This window comes from Ochotona princeps, chromosome 3 (assembly GCF_030435755.1).
Source record: "Ochotona princeps isolate mOchPri1 chromosome 3, mOchPri1.hap1, whole genome shotgun sequence".
NCBI classification, from domain to species: Eukaryota; Metazoa; Chordata; class Mammalia; order Lagomorpha; family Ochotonidae; genus Ochotona; species Ochotona princeps.
Genome location: NC_080834.1, coordinates 96,834,240 through 96,849,325, shown reverse-complemented (window position 1 = coordinate 96,849,325; position 15,086 = coordinate 96,834,240). Strand labels below are relative to the sequence as shown.

Here is a 15,086-nt window from a genome sequence, read left to right as displayed (position 1 = left end):
AGGTGACTTCGGTCACTGCACTCCACGATTGACCCCGAAGGTCAGAGAAGTCTTTGCTGTGGGGAACTATCTTGTGCATTTCAAGATACTCAGGAGGACTTCTGGATTTTATCTGCTACAGATGACCTGGAAGCAAAAACTGTGACAACCAAAAAAAAGTCTCCAGACACTGTTAAGTGTCTCCATTTAAGAGGGAGATGCACTGTTGTGGCGGAAGGCTGCATCTCCAAGTACAGACGCTATCGCAGCATCCTAACCCATTTCCTCGCTGTACTACTCCCCACAGTCCCTTGCACACACAAACACTTCTTTTAAAAAAATATTTTATGATTTGAAAAAGAGAGTCCCCTGCAAGAATCTCTAATATGAAATAAGGCTCATGTGATAGAAAGCATGAGCACCAAGTAACAGGAAGCTGCATTGTTGCATCTACACAAAGACATGAGTGCTACGTTTTGAAACTGGGCGGAACAATTCCAGTGCCTGGCAAACTAAGAAGTACACAGCGCTTTCCACACCTGTTGGAACAAACTGCAAATGTGTCACACGAAGGGAAAGAAACTCAAGAGTTGGGGTTGAGATACATGAAGCTTCTAACAGCCTCATCCATGAGTGTTTGTTGTGGAATTAACCCTGAGAGCTTAGCATCTTCTGACGACTCCGTAGAGGTGGACAGTCAGTGCAACAGTCAAGGGGCTGCCCGAATCACCTGTATGAAATCCCAGGAGGGCCGGCTTGGAGTTCCGGCTCTGATCTAGATTGAAGCCTCCTGTGGATGTACACACTGGGACACAGCAAGGGACGGCTCAAGTGGTCGACTCATTGCTACCCCCTGGGAGCCTCGGATGCCACTCGGGTCTCTGCTTTTGGACTGATCCTGCCCCAGATGTGAATGTTTGGGGAGTGAACCAGTGGATGGAGGATCTCGGTGTCTCTGTCTTTGCCTTTCAAACTAACAAAAATAAGAACTTAAAGAAATCTACTTGTACAATAAGCATACGATTCTGCCAGTTCTTAATGACTTGTTCCCAAGTTGCAAAGAAGATGTATCTAAGAAAACACGGGTAAAATAAGGACTCCCACACTTGGCTCTACATTTAGAATTACCTGTGGAGTGTTTAAAATTTCAAATACCCAGATAAAACCCCCATGCCTATTAAGTCATAGTTTCTTAAGATAGAATCCAAGTAATTCCAGTGTTTTCTAAAGACTGGTTAACACTGCTCAAACTAAGTTTTCTCTTGGCTGCTTTGGATGCACTTGCTATTATCTACTGTGGCCACGAGATGGCACTGCGGCCCGAGCACTGGAGAAGTTCCCCAGTACTTTTCCATGGGAGGTACTGAATGCAGAATGGCAAGTGCCAGAGATTGTGATATATGACAGTCCTAGCGCCTTGATACTGAATGTCCAGACATATTAAATGTATGCTGGTTTGAATACTAAGACAGTGAGTCAATTTCTCAACAATGTGTTATTTTCACAGTCTGCACGTTTACCTAGGTTCTCTGTACAGAGGGAGTGATTTGTGGAAATGCTTATAATTTGGAGGTTAAAAACACATAGAGAGAAAGGAAATGCAATGGAAAATTAGATGAAGTCTGTTGAAGTATTCAAGACTCAGTGCCCTGTTACCTCGGTCAAGACCATGCCTCCCCTGGGCATGTTTTGATTTACTCATTCACCTCCCGCATGGCCAGCCCGCAGGCAGGTAGTTGAGGTCGGTGTCAGGGAGTGCGTACTTGAGCTGTCATTTGTGAGACACAGAGGAAGAACCCTTACCCAGGCACGTGGATGTGGGATGCAGGCATCCCAGACGGGGGATAACCCCACACTGCCCATCCTTGGGTTTTCCAAGGACAGAATGCTGTGCCTTCACCAGCAGCCTGGGCTAAAGAAGACTCAGAAGTCTTCCGGCTGAGCTTCTGCAGGAGGCGTCTGGGTCCACTGTTCTATTCTGGCTTGGGCTGTGACTGCAACTGTCCCCTTAGGAATTCCAAAGCAGAGGATTCTACCGAACAGTGATGGTAACTAATGGGAAGGTATTATTACTTACGCTGGGCCAGGTTTTCATCCCAGGGGCTTCTATCCCAGTTGGTCTTAACCCATGCTTCAGTAACCTCACAAACATAGACTATTTACCTTTGGTTCAAGGACATCCAAACCAATGAAACCTGTTCTATATCTCGACTAATTGTACCCCGCTACTTCAAATGTAACAGGATCTTAATATTTAATTAACAGTCACAAATAATAACTTTCAGTTGCCTCACCCTCTATCATGTGTATCATAAATTAAATGGTGCTTTTTTTTAAAAAAGGAAGTGATTTATTTTGGTTTTTAATTTGTATTTATTTTTATTAGAAAAGCATATTTACAGAAAGGAGAGACTGAGAGAAAGTTCTTTCATCTGCTGGTTCACTTCCCAAATTGCCACAATGGCCAGAGCTGAGCTGATCTGAAGCCAGGAGCCAGGAACTTCTTCCTGGTGTCCCACCTGTACACAAGGTCCCAAGGATTTGGCCCATCTTCTGCTGCTTTTCTAGGCTATCGGCATGTGGCTGGATGGATAGCGGAGCAGCCAGGACATAAAACCATGCCACATATGGAATCCCAGAACTAGTAGGGGGAGGATTAGCTTGCTATGCCACGCTGCCAGCCCCTGTATGGTATTTTTTACAAAACTGATTTGTTGAGGAAAGTTGTTCTGGTGAACGGCATAAAGCAGCTTTTCTCTCCCGATGCCCCGGCTTGTTGATAAGCTCAAGATGAATTAGTGACAGCCAAACGCCACTGATATCATGCATTTCTGTACTCCTCCTCACTTCTTAGAACTGCTATGAACAGGAACTGCCTTCAAGGTCCTCTTCGGTCTCAGAACCACACTGAGAACATCTGATCAGTAGTTGCTAGTTGAGTGTGACTAGAAAAACATGTTCTTCTGCAGTAAACAGTACCGGGGTAGGGAACCAGAAAGAAGTCTGTAAATATTCTGCTCGACTCCCAAGTTCCTCTACGGCCTGCACATCAGCTTCAAGGATTTCTGCAGTAAACTAATTCATGAAGCAAGTTTTTGTGGCTTTCTGGGTGTGTCAAGACACTCACCAGTTCTCTGTAAAGTGGGTCCAAGGTAAACCACAGAGCGACGGCACACCTCTGGCCTCTGGTGACCGCCTTGACCCCGTGCGGGTTCTCTCCTCCAGAGGAAAAGCTGACCATGCGTCCACATTTGGGTTTTATAGAAGCCTGTGAAGGAAAGCGAATATTAAACTTTCAGTTTAGACAGCTCATCCCTTCTCTGGCCTTCTATGGGATTACTTAGGCTAAAGTGTTAAAAATGGAAACCTAGCGTTCAGCACACCTAGATTGTCTCCAATTTTCATCTTTAAAACAAAGGCCAAAAATAATATGCACTTTGGAAAATAAATTATTTAAGATTTATTTGTTTGTTTAAAAGGCAGAGCTAATGGCAGAGGAACGAGAGAGAGACAGAGAGAGAGAGAAAGAGAGAGAGAGAGAGAGAGAGAGAGAGAAAAGATACTTCATCTGTCTGTTCACTCCACAGATGGTCACAATAGCCAGTGTTGGACCAGGCTAAAGCCAGGAGCCAGGAGCTTCTGCCAGGCCCAGTGTATGGGCTGTTTTCCACTTCTTTATCTAGTATGTCACACATCAGATGTGTAGCACAGACACTGCACAAAGTGATTGCTTGATACACAAAATGTTAGTAACTCCCGTAACCCAAGGAAGTAAATGTTCTTTCAATTTAGTTCTTTCGCTTTAGCACAAGCAATGCATCCTTGTTTGATTAGGTATACATTTAGCAGTAGTGAAGTTAAAAAAAGAATCAAGAGAAAACCTTAAGTGCCAGAAATATTTTACTATTGACCTTGATACCGGGCACATGTGTAACTCCCATTCCTCATTACACAATCCATTTCCAAATTCAAGTCTAGTCAGTTCTCTGTGATACTTAACTGTTTTTGCAATATCCCTGCCCACCTGTCATGTCAGCACTGTCTGAACACCTCAGGTGAGGGAACACACTACCCCTTAGCACTATGCATCCCACGGCCACCGAGTATCTTTGAGATGACCGACACAGATCTCCCAAGTTTCGTGCATTGCTTAGGTAGCGTTGCCCACTGACATTTATGGACAGGATGTGATGAGGAGCTAACACGTTCAGCTGGGCCACTGAATCAGGACATACAATCAGCCAAGCAGACAGTGAGGGGAGCAATCAAATGGTAGGGGTCCTGCTCGTTTGTCTGAAAAGTGTCTGGGCGGATGATGTGGCTTTCCTCCTTGGGAAAGAACAAGAGCATCACTGATTCTGTAGCAGAGCTTGGAGGAAGAGCCGTATGCACCACTGCAATACCTGCTCCAACAATGTATTGTCTAAATCGACTTGGGTTGACTCATGCCCATCAGATGAATCTTTGGTTTCTTTCTGCACCAAATGAAATATCAGTGGTATCAGTGGTTATCACGGGAAATGCTTGAACATCTTTCTGAAGGCCATGCATGCTGCCTAACATACACACTCCCAGCTAGAGTAACTGCATACAGGACATCAAAGGCAGTGGACAGGTCAAACAATCAGAGACTCAGGGGCGTGCCAGTGTGCTTGTGTGAGTTCATGTGACAGCACGGAAACGTGTTTAGTTGCTGACCACTCTCCTAACCACAATAACGGAAGATGCCTTTGTTTCTACTAGGAAGCATGCTGTCCCATCAACACTTTCACCAGATTACTTTCCTGATGCAAACCTAGAATTCACTAGTCATTGGTATCCTTGGTAATCATCTGATGTCTTTTCCAAGATAAGCATTATCGGGAAGGGTTTGGGATTTTATCCTACTTCATATGCTGCTTCACGTATGGCTTATTTTGTCTCTCTCCACATGGCAGTGCAAGAGTAATTGTTTCTCTTGGGATTGCAGTTGCCTGTTCTGGAGGCTGTTGAATCCCTACTGCTACTCAGAATGTGCCTCCTACACACCTGGCGGTCAGCACCCCCTAGTGCATACCAGGGGCCAGCAAACAACATCCCATCTCACCCCCAAAACAGGAGCAAGGGGAAATTCAGGGACTGGGTGAAGCACAAGTATTTCTAAATGTGAAGACATGTGGGTAAGTTCAGGAGAAGCAGCTGGTAAGTGCCCGGCACAGCTGGCACCGACTGAGATGTGTGGGAGCACAGTACTCCTCAGGACCACTCCTGCCAGCCAGGCAGCATGGCTGTTTCATTGCCAGGACGTGGAGGAATCAGAAAACTCAGGGAGCGTGGCTCCATGCATGATGTTTTCAGAAGGAACTATGTCCCCTGGTTTAGGTAAATCATTGTGAATACGTATTTCAGACAAGGCTCCACTCACACTCACTCGAAATTTTCATGAGCCGAGTGCACCTCTTTGGATTTTATTTTCTTCAAATTTGTACAAAGAAAAGCCCCTGAATTCTCATGTGTCACAAATACAGTCTATCAATTGAAAATAACCAAAACATCTTCCAAGTAGGATTCCTGAATACCCCAGTTTCCACCTAAATAACAGTTAGGAGTCAGGGAAGCAGGAGTGATGTAATAGCCCTGGATAAACGGAAATATTTAGCCTACCATTCAGTGAATTAGACAATATCCAGATTTTTCCAAGGAAAAATATCTGGAAGACCTTACTTCCTGGTATAAATCCCAGCTTATTAGGCACTTCACTTGTCCCTCTGCAGTCACAAAGGAGAGCAGAAAACAAAAGCTGGTGTTTCCCTTCGCTTTTAGGACTCCTGTGTACAAATCTCTTCTCACTGCGATTGGTCAAAGAAGACAAGGAAGTGGCAATAGAGCTAAAGAAAAATTTTGTCTACCTGAAAATGTCCTAAAACACAACTTCATACAGAAGTATTAAACATCAGTGATTTGGAAAAATGGTCTCAAGTTTAATTCAGTTTGTCCATACAATTTTTAAAACTTTATTTTATACTTTTGTCAAATCAGTGGCTAAGACTGTTAACCAAGTATTAATTTAATGATTTGTGATTGTTTTACCATTTAGTGTGCATGGTGAGATGGTATTCTGTCTATTCAATTACTGTTTATAGCCATTGTCAGTATTCGCACTAAACTTTTCTCCCTTGTTCAATAAAGTATTAAGCCTTTTACATAAAATATGTCACCTCAAAAATCTTCAAAAGAGAAATTAAGGAGGGAAGATGAGAGGAAGAAGTCATTGCATTTTAAGTCATATAGAATCTGTTAAATACTAAATAAAGAATCCGGTGCAGTAGCCTAGCAGCTAAAGTCCTAGCCTTTCACGCGCCAGGATCCCATGTGCGTGCCAGTTCTAATCCCGCAGTCCCACTTCCCATCCAGCTCCCTGCTTGTGGTCTGGGAAAGCAGTTGAAAACGGCCCAAAGCCTTGGAACCCTGCACCCACGTGGGAGACCTGGAAGAAGTTCCTGGCTCCTGGCTTTGGATCGGCGCAGCACCAACTGCAGTGATCATTTGGGGAGTGAATGATCGGATGGGAGATCTTCCTCTCTGTCTCTCCTCCTTTCTGCGTATCTGACTTTCCAACAATAAATTAATAACTCTTTAAAAAACACTAATTAAAATGAAATTAAAAGTTAAATAAATTAGTTTCAGTAAAGAGGTACAGGTTATTATTAAATTTGCATGACTTTGAAAAGCAAGAATCATTGACTTCTGTGTCATTAGAAAGTAGCAGAGCAATTGAATTGAACATACTTCCTGCATCCCTTGTTGGACTACGTTCTTAAACATTTCCACATACAGCCACTAGATGGAGTAGAACCAAAGAAATCATTTCAACCACGTGTCTGAATTACAGACTTGATGCAGGCACTTTGCAAATTGGTTTCGGTGTGAGCGGTGGTCAGAAATCAATCTAATCCAAAAATGAGGATCTTGCTTAAGAGTTTTTAGCTTGAGTCCAAACTGCTATCTTGACAAAATTTCCCAGATTATTAACCGTCAAAGTATTTCCAGATTAATATTTAAGCTTTTTAGAAAAAGTGGAGAATTGTGACTTTTAAAATATGTACTGCTGTACTCAATTGTGTTAAATATTTTTTCCTGAGTTTATCAATATTTCTGGATAATTCTAAGGGGAATCCCTTTAAAAACAATAATGGTCATTCTTATATTAACTGCCAAGTAGTAGCATGGATATTTAGAGACGAGTACAAAATTCAGGGAAAAAAAAATGCTATAGAAACTGCTTAAGTAATGCCAAACTTTGAGTTTAATCACATACAAGCCCCAAGCTGTTTATACACTCTGGGAAGGAAAATCCCTCAAAACCTATCATTTGTTATTCCTTACTTGAAGCTGTTCTTCCTCCGCTGCTGCTATCTTGTCTTCAAAGAGCAGCAGATGCTGACCCCATGGTCTTCGAAGGCGAAGTAGGCTAATTTTCTAACGCCATCGGCTTCTTTAGGAAGACGACAGTTGGATTTAACTTCTGATTCACATACTCTACACATTTGACGGTCAACCACACATGTCTACTTATCTCTTCAAACAATATACACACATGTATATACACATGCCAAACGTACACATGTGATAATTTCTGTAACGAGAGCTGTGCAGATGAGCGTTCAATACACGCGTGTCCAGCACGAGGTCACCTCACTCTCGACTCACTGGATTTTCCCTGGACGTTGCTGACTTAGCAGCAACCAAAGTTATGTTTTTAGCGCGTCACTAGATAAAGAATCAGAAGACCTCGCTTTGGGTTCCAAGTGTTAACTAGCCGGCTGTGGGAGCACATCCCTTTTCCTTCATTTACCAACGTGCAAATGGTCTGGGGCCATTAACGGGTGCTTCCCACTCTCGCACTTTAGGATCTAGGGATCACTTGTACTCTTTCCATCTCTTCAGTGCTTGAACTTGGGAGCATTTGAAATTCAGTTTTCTATGGGTCCGGGGAAAAAAATGGCAAGACTCAGATAAACAAATAAGCAAGCAAAGAACACATTTGCAGCCGGGGGGTTACTTACAGTCACAGTTTTGGCATCCATCTCCGTAAATATGAACTCTCCTCCTTCAAAGTCATCATTCATATATAGGAGAGCGCTGCAAGCACAAAGGCAGAAACACATGTACTCTTACACTTGCATAGCAATGTCACTCTAGAACATTGAAGCTGAATGGTGAGCTGAACAGCCTGACCAGGAAGGGTTCTTACTCCTTCACACATTAAAACAATTGATCCTGCAAACCCCAAAATCAGAAATAGTTTTAATGACATCCCTGAAATATTTGCTTCGGATGTTTTAAAGCACAATAATATTGCAAAGCACACATTTAATTGCCTCCAAAGAATTCTAGATTTGTTTTATTTTATCTAGCCATCCTCTGACACTGCCCATGTTATTTATAACTTTCTTCTTTATTTATATGTAGATAAGTCTAAAGTACATGTTTTATTCTTCACTGCTTGGAGAGTTTCCTTGTGGTCAAGGCTAGACTGATAAAGAAACATTTTTGTTTCATACAGCACAATGTATTGATAATTGCCATACTATTAAACACGTGGTGAATACTGACTTGTCTCTTCCCTTTAAATGCTGACATATTTTAATAATATGTTCCTTCTGAGTTTTTAAAACTCAGACACAGTGTTTCTCATAGACATGGAATATGTAAATGGATAAATGATGTGATAAGATCCTGATTTATACTGGGACACTCTGCCCATGTGTCCTCTGACTGACACACTTATACCACAAAAGGTACATTTCAGTCAAGACAAAGCACTTAAATTAGAAAGTTGATTCTTTACATTTAAACAAAATGAATGTTTATAAAAATATGTAAGCACCTGCATGATTTTAAAGGATAGACATGCATTGATGAGATCACTTTTCAGACATAGGAATTGCGTCTGAAGATTGCTTGAGAAATCTTAGCTTTAGAGAGATGAACACGATGACAGGCAAGATGGAGTGGATTTCTAATTCCCATATTATTGATCATTTGGGTAAAAGCTTAGTCCCAACAGAGGTGCTGGCCGTACCTGTAGTCTCGGAATGTGTATGCAGGAGGCTCTTTCCAGCACTCATTGGCCTCAGGATCCAACAGGCAGTTGTCAGCATGGATGGGATGGCTGAGGTCATTCCTTCTATCCTGTTGACCTGCCAAGAAAAATCAATAGAGGAGAATGAGCAAAGAAGCACAGGAACGTCCAACAGAAAATTGGACGCTGTCATTGTCTTTTCCCATTCCTGGCATCCTTCACAAATGTAGTCAGAAGAAAGGCAGGGAATTGCTCTTCTTTCATTATGAACCTGATGTGAAACACTGGGCAAGTCACATCTGTGAACCTTTTCAGCTGTGAACCTTTTGTAATACAAATATACATGCACGGATTTTGTACATGTAATCATTTTTCTTCATGTAGAATAGCAAAAAAATGAGGAAGCAAAATTGTTAAACTAAGATTTTAATTCAGCTGACACTTCACAGATGTGAAAGTATGCAATAACATTATTGCTGCCCTTCTATTCAGGTGGGAAGGCGAGAGAACATAGAAAAAAGTTCAGAATGAGCAGAGGGTGCAGAACACATCTTTAGCTCCTATTCTTTCCCTCAATCGATGCTTGTGGGCATAATGGACCAGTAACTCCCAGGTGCCTGGTTCCCTGCAAAGGGACACATACAACAGAAAAGCGTTTTTCTGCATGGCTTCAGGAACATGGATTTGAAAGGGAAAGTATGAAGAAGCAACATTTTCTGGAGCTTTCAGGGACCAAAACAGAAACAGCAGGAAAGGAATAAGAGCTATGAGGTTCTTTTGTTTTAGAAAAAGTAGAGAACTCTCCTAAAATATTAGCCTAAGACATAACAGAGTTTCATTTCGTGTTGTTCTCTTTGACTCTGCTTTATGAGTGGAGGGGGCCAAGTTCAGAACCTGGGAGCTCACCAGATAGGGCTGTACGACAGACCATGTGTGTATAGGAAAAATACAGGGTTGAATTCAGCATGAAATAGGATTCTACAATTTTTCGAGCCTTCTCACTGATCTCGTAAAAGAGACGGGCACTCTTCAGGGGGACTCGGCCTTCATAACCAAACTGCAAAACAAGAGGAAGACAGGGAGGTATTTAGGAGACACTAAATTGCATGGAAGATTTTTTTTTAAAAAAAGTAAATACTAATTAAGCCAATAGAAGCTGGCCATCATGATGCTGACTGATGGAAATAGTACCACAAATTTGTTTGTGGAGTGTGGTTAGGACAGAAGCCATTGAAATAAAGTCTTATGAATGACACAGGAAAGGTTGACAGTTAATTCTTTCCTCATCTTCGCTTTGATCCTTTTCAAAAATACTTATTACAGGAGCGAGCAATCACTTGTTTGGTCATATTTTTTCCTACTAGGTTACGTCCCTGCCGAGGATAGAGACTGCGTAATTTTAATGAAGTACAAATTTAGGAAATACAATGACTGATAAAATGATGGCTAAATGAAGGACAGATTTTTTTAAAAAAAAAAACTAAAGGCTCTGTTTTGTTTTGTTTTGTTGTTTTGTTTTTAACCAAAGACTTGCTCCCTCACCCATCCCAAAGGGTATTGATTCTAAACTCCACTCTTGTCTGTTTACCAATTACAAAAGTTCCTGGATTGACACTGAGGAACCCAAACCCCAGAGAATCAAGGCTTTACCTTGAGTGCTTTCAGAACAGTTGCACCTTCAAACTTCTCATTGGGTGTATGCGGTGACGTTTTTCCCCTGTATCCATCACCGACAAGCATGATTCCCTGAAAGGGGAAAAAAAAAACAGGAAGATATTTCATTGATTGTAGCTACAAATTCATTAAGTCTCTCTTTCTGCCTTGGCAGCCAAATCTAAGAACCAAAGAGAATACTCAAAATGATCTCTACTGCTGACACAAAGTTCTATTGTAATAATTCATCCAACCCAAAGATAAGAATCTATTACACCTTCACTCCACATTTCCATGATAAACATTGAAGCCTTTTATGGATATGATGAATATATTGCTAAACAGACACATGACCAGATAGCTGTTGCTTTAGGCATTAATGCGCTTTCCATTCCAGATTCCTCCTGGAGAAACTGAAGTGACCCCAGGGGAAAAAGGCTAACCCCTCTGCCCCTGCCCTACAGCTCAAGATCCATCCCTTAAAGGTTTTGCAGTTTCAGCTTTGGTTTCCTGGCTGAACAAACCACAGAACTCCCAGGTTTATGAAGGCTTATGCAGCAGCGCCCCCCTCCTGCTCTTGTGCTCACACTGGCCACGCTGTGCAGCTCCCTGCACTGTTCCTCCGACAGGACGTTATCCAGGAGAACCCGCTGAGTCCCGTTCAGTTGCTCCGAGTTGTAAACAAACGTGATATTCTCATAAAGCAGTGGGCCACCTGAAATGACAGAGCACATTGCCTTCCTGTCAACTCTATCCCCAAGCGGAGGCACACATACGAAACATCCAACAGCGTCTTACATGTGGCTTGGGAGAGTCCATATCTTCGTGGATATTTAGGGATGCAAAGACAAATGACCAGTTAGGAAGATTGGTGGGCACACTATGAATTCAGGAAAAAGATAGTTGTGCTACCCAGCATGTCATCATAGTCAATTATGTATATTTGATATTTATGGATGAATCAATTACTTTTTCATTTGATTCCAGTGATGATCTTGAAAAGCAAATTGGGCATTTTATAGGATTCTTCTTGAAGAATAGCCACCCCCTCCACAGCCTCTTATTCACAACCTTCACCCAGCATTATACGTTGATGTGTTGACTTGGTTGTGTCTTCCAGGCAAGACAAGCAAGCTTTCTGGATGTCTATAGCAATGCACTAATTATCAGGTAATTTAGAGAGTCAAAATCAGGTCACTGAATTGCTGGGTTTTTTTGTTTTGTTTTGTTTTGTTTTGTACAGGAGAACTTGTTGTAGAGGAAGATGCTGTGTGGTCAATTCAGGTTATGAAACTATAAAATCCAGGGACATGGCATGGTGGCTCAGTGGCTAAATCCTTGCCTTGCAACCACTGGGATCCCATATGGTGCCAGTTCATGTCCCTGCTGCTCCACTTTCCATCCAGCTTCCTGCTTGTAGCCTGGGAAAGCAGTCATGGATGGCTCAAGTCTTGGGAACCTGTGCCTGTGTGGGAGACATGGAAGAAGCTCCTGGCTTCAGATTGGCTCACCGCTTGCCACTTAGGGAATGAACCAGTGGATGCAAAGTCTTTCTGTCTCTGCCTTTCTCCATAAATCTTAACTGCCTTTCCAATAAAAATAAATAGATCTTTTTAAACATGAGAATTTATAAAATCCAGACTTGATAAAATCCTTTTCTCATAGAGCAAGACTGAAGAACTAAGTCTCTGATGATAAGGAACTCATCGGCTAGAGCACACAGCAAGCCTCCTAAACCAGAAAGCTGAACAGAAAAGCATTTCACTCTTTCTATTACTCCTAAGGGACCTACTACGTACTTGACCATAACAAAAGCTCACAATTGTACACGTGAATCGGGAGAAAGCGCATTGATGACTGCTGTCTCACTACAAAATAGACTTATTGAACTCATGTAGGTGTTTGTTGGTATAGTTATGACAAAAATTTCAATGTGCCTCATGAATAATGTAATGGTTAAAGAAAAAAACAGTATTTCTTGATCTTGAATAACCTATGGTTATCTCTTATAGCAAACGTTTCCTAGTAAGCTCTGGTCCTGACATTTTTTTTTTTTTTTTTTTTTTTTTGCTCTCATTCTACATCACATTTGCAGTCACAGACTTCAGGATTCATGATTTATTTTAATATTTATACAACTGTAATACCAAAATTAATTGAATAGAATAAATAAATCCAAAAGCACCAATAAGTAAGGTCAAAGTGCAATGTGAGTAGGGCTAATGTTACTTTCCTGAAATGAAGAGTCCCTGTTCCATATGAATGTTCTACTCAATGGCTTCACTCTGTCTTTTGAGACACTTCACCTTATAATACATTCAGTGGGTAATGATTTGTTCTTCTACAACCTTTCTCTATTGAAGTTACCATAAAATCTTGATGTATTATGATGATTTTTACCTTAATCAGATGTTAATACATTATCTATAATTTCATTGATGTTTATAATTCATTGCCATTTTTCAACCATTGAAGTATTAACACCTGGTTCCAACTTGGCCATGACTGAACCTATACCCACTGAGATAGGAAAACTCAAGGTAACGTTTGTTTATGATGTTTTCATCCTGATGACATATTTGTCACCTCTCTTTAAGGTTGTCATCAAAATTTATAAATGCAGAGGTTTTTATAATATAAGAAAAATCATCCAAGCCCTTAGCATTAGCACCATATCTTTCTGATGAGTAAAAAAAACATATCCTTGTTTCTGTAGTTCAATGTGTCTCAAAAAAATTTGTCCTAAAAATTGTTGGCAAATTCTTGGTTGAATATTTGAAAAGACTTCTTGAAACTTTTGTTGAGAGGCACAGAGGCACAAAAAGAGAAAAATACAGAGAGCTCTCATTCATTGGGTTCTCTTTCCAAGAGGCATTGATTGCTGTAAGGCAGGCCAAAGATGGGACCTGGGAACCCAATCTGTGTCTCGCATTGCAAGCAAGGCCTCAACTACTTCAACTAGTATCTGCTCCCTCCAAGAGTCTGCATTAGCAGGAATTTGCAATTGGGTGTGAGGGCAGTCATTGAAATCAAGCAATCTCATATGGGATGTCAGTTTCTTCACTAACATCTTTACTGTCTGCCCTCTTCGAACTTTTCATTTTCAAGCAGGTCTTATAATAACAATAACATAAAGAGCAGTTCTCAGCTTAACTTAGCATTGTAGGCTACCACCCCAACCCCACAATTTATTTATTTATTTATTTATTTCTCTCTGTGTGTGCTTCTTTCTTTTTCTCTATTTCTCTATTTCGTTCCTTCTTTCAACTGAAAGGATCTCAGATAGTTGCCTAGCTTTCTGGCATCGTGCCCTTGTGTAATGTTTTTCCCATAACTATTGGTATGGCTTGGAATTTGCTTTAGCCACTAGGACACAGCAAAGATAATGTAAACCACTACGTTACTGTTACACAACACTGAGACTTCTATCTTCTCTAGCAGACCCAGTTCGGTGCCTTCTCAGGTTGCATGATTTGATGTAGCAAGCGGTGGTTTATGGGATGCTCACAAAACAAAGCACTCTCCTGGCCAAGAACCCACTAGGAATGAAATGACCATAGTTCAGTAATTTTTTAAGCACTGAATCCCGCTTGTTAACTGGGAGAAAATTTTTCCCAGTCAAGACTCAACACAGGTCAACAAACTTGAATGAAGCCTTTTGAAAATCTCTAAGTAATGGATTCATATGAACAGTCCCAGACCCCTGACCTGCAAAAACTGTGAAATCATAAACATTGTTGTCAGTGTTATATTTGCACCCTTTTCTTACAGTGATCAAACAAACTGTGACCCTTTCTCACTCCATACAACCTCTTAGCATAAAATGAAATTGAGGAAATTTTGCCCTAATTTGCATGGCTAATTAAGATTCATAGTCCAAACTGAGGCAGTTCTTCCGACAAATATTTGAAAGAGAGCAGGATTGTATATTCTACTCCAATTTGTAAACTGAAAGTGAAATGTTCCTTCAAGAGGAAAGATAAGAACCTTGTAAATTCACTGAAAGAAAAACAATGATATAAAAAATAAGGGAAGTCTAGAAGATAAAGAATTTAGTAAACTACATTGATTTATGCCTTACCTAGTTTCCAAACCTTTCTAGACAGAAATTTTACCACAATAAAATAGTCTTATTTATACAATATGATTTTACAGTTAGTAAAATGAATACATTTAGGGGCCAGCATGATGACTCAATTGACTAATCTACCACCATCGCATTTGGGATATGTGTTTGTCACTCATAACTTTGTGGAAATATTTGTAGTTATAGTTTCACTATTATTGAATCATTTAACTATAACTGGAATACTGATTCAGTTCTATCTGAGATATCTTAAACATAAAACATCATAGAAGATATTGAAAATGGGACGTTTGGGATATTAAA

General features: G+C 40.9%; 1 protein-coding gene across 1 annotated transcript in view; it reads right to left on the bottom strand.

Moving 5' to 3' along the window:
* P3H2 (prolyl 3-hydroxylase 2) overlaps positions 1-15,086 on the bottom strand; it is a 147,450-nt gene that overhangs the window by 1,041 nt on the left and 131,323 nt on the right. Inside the window, exons 9-14 of the mRNA XM_004577782.4 lie at positions 11,284-11,411; positions 10,694-10,789; positions 9,950-10,100; positions 9,044-9,161; positions 8,025-8,100; positions 3,107-3,247 (exon numbers count right to left, since the gene is read on the bottom strand). Coding sequence (XP_004577839.2) covers positions 3,107-3,247; positions 8,025-8,100; positions 9,044-9,161; positions 9,950-10,100; positions 10,694-10,789; positions 11,284-11,411 — 710 coding nt within the window. The remainder of the gene's footprint in view (positions 1-3,106; positions 3,248-8,024; positions 8,101-9,043; positions 9,162-9,949; positions 10,101-10,693; positions 10,790-11,283; positions 11,412-15,086) is intronic.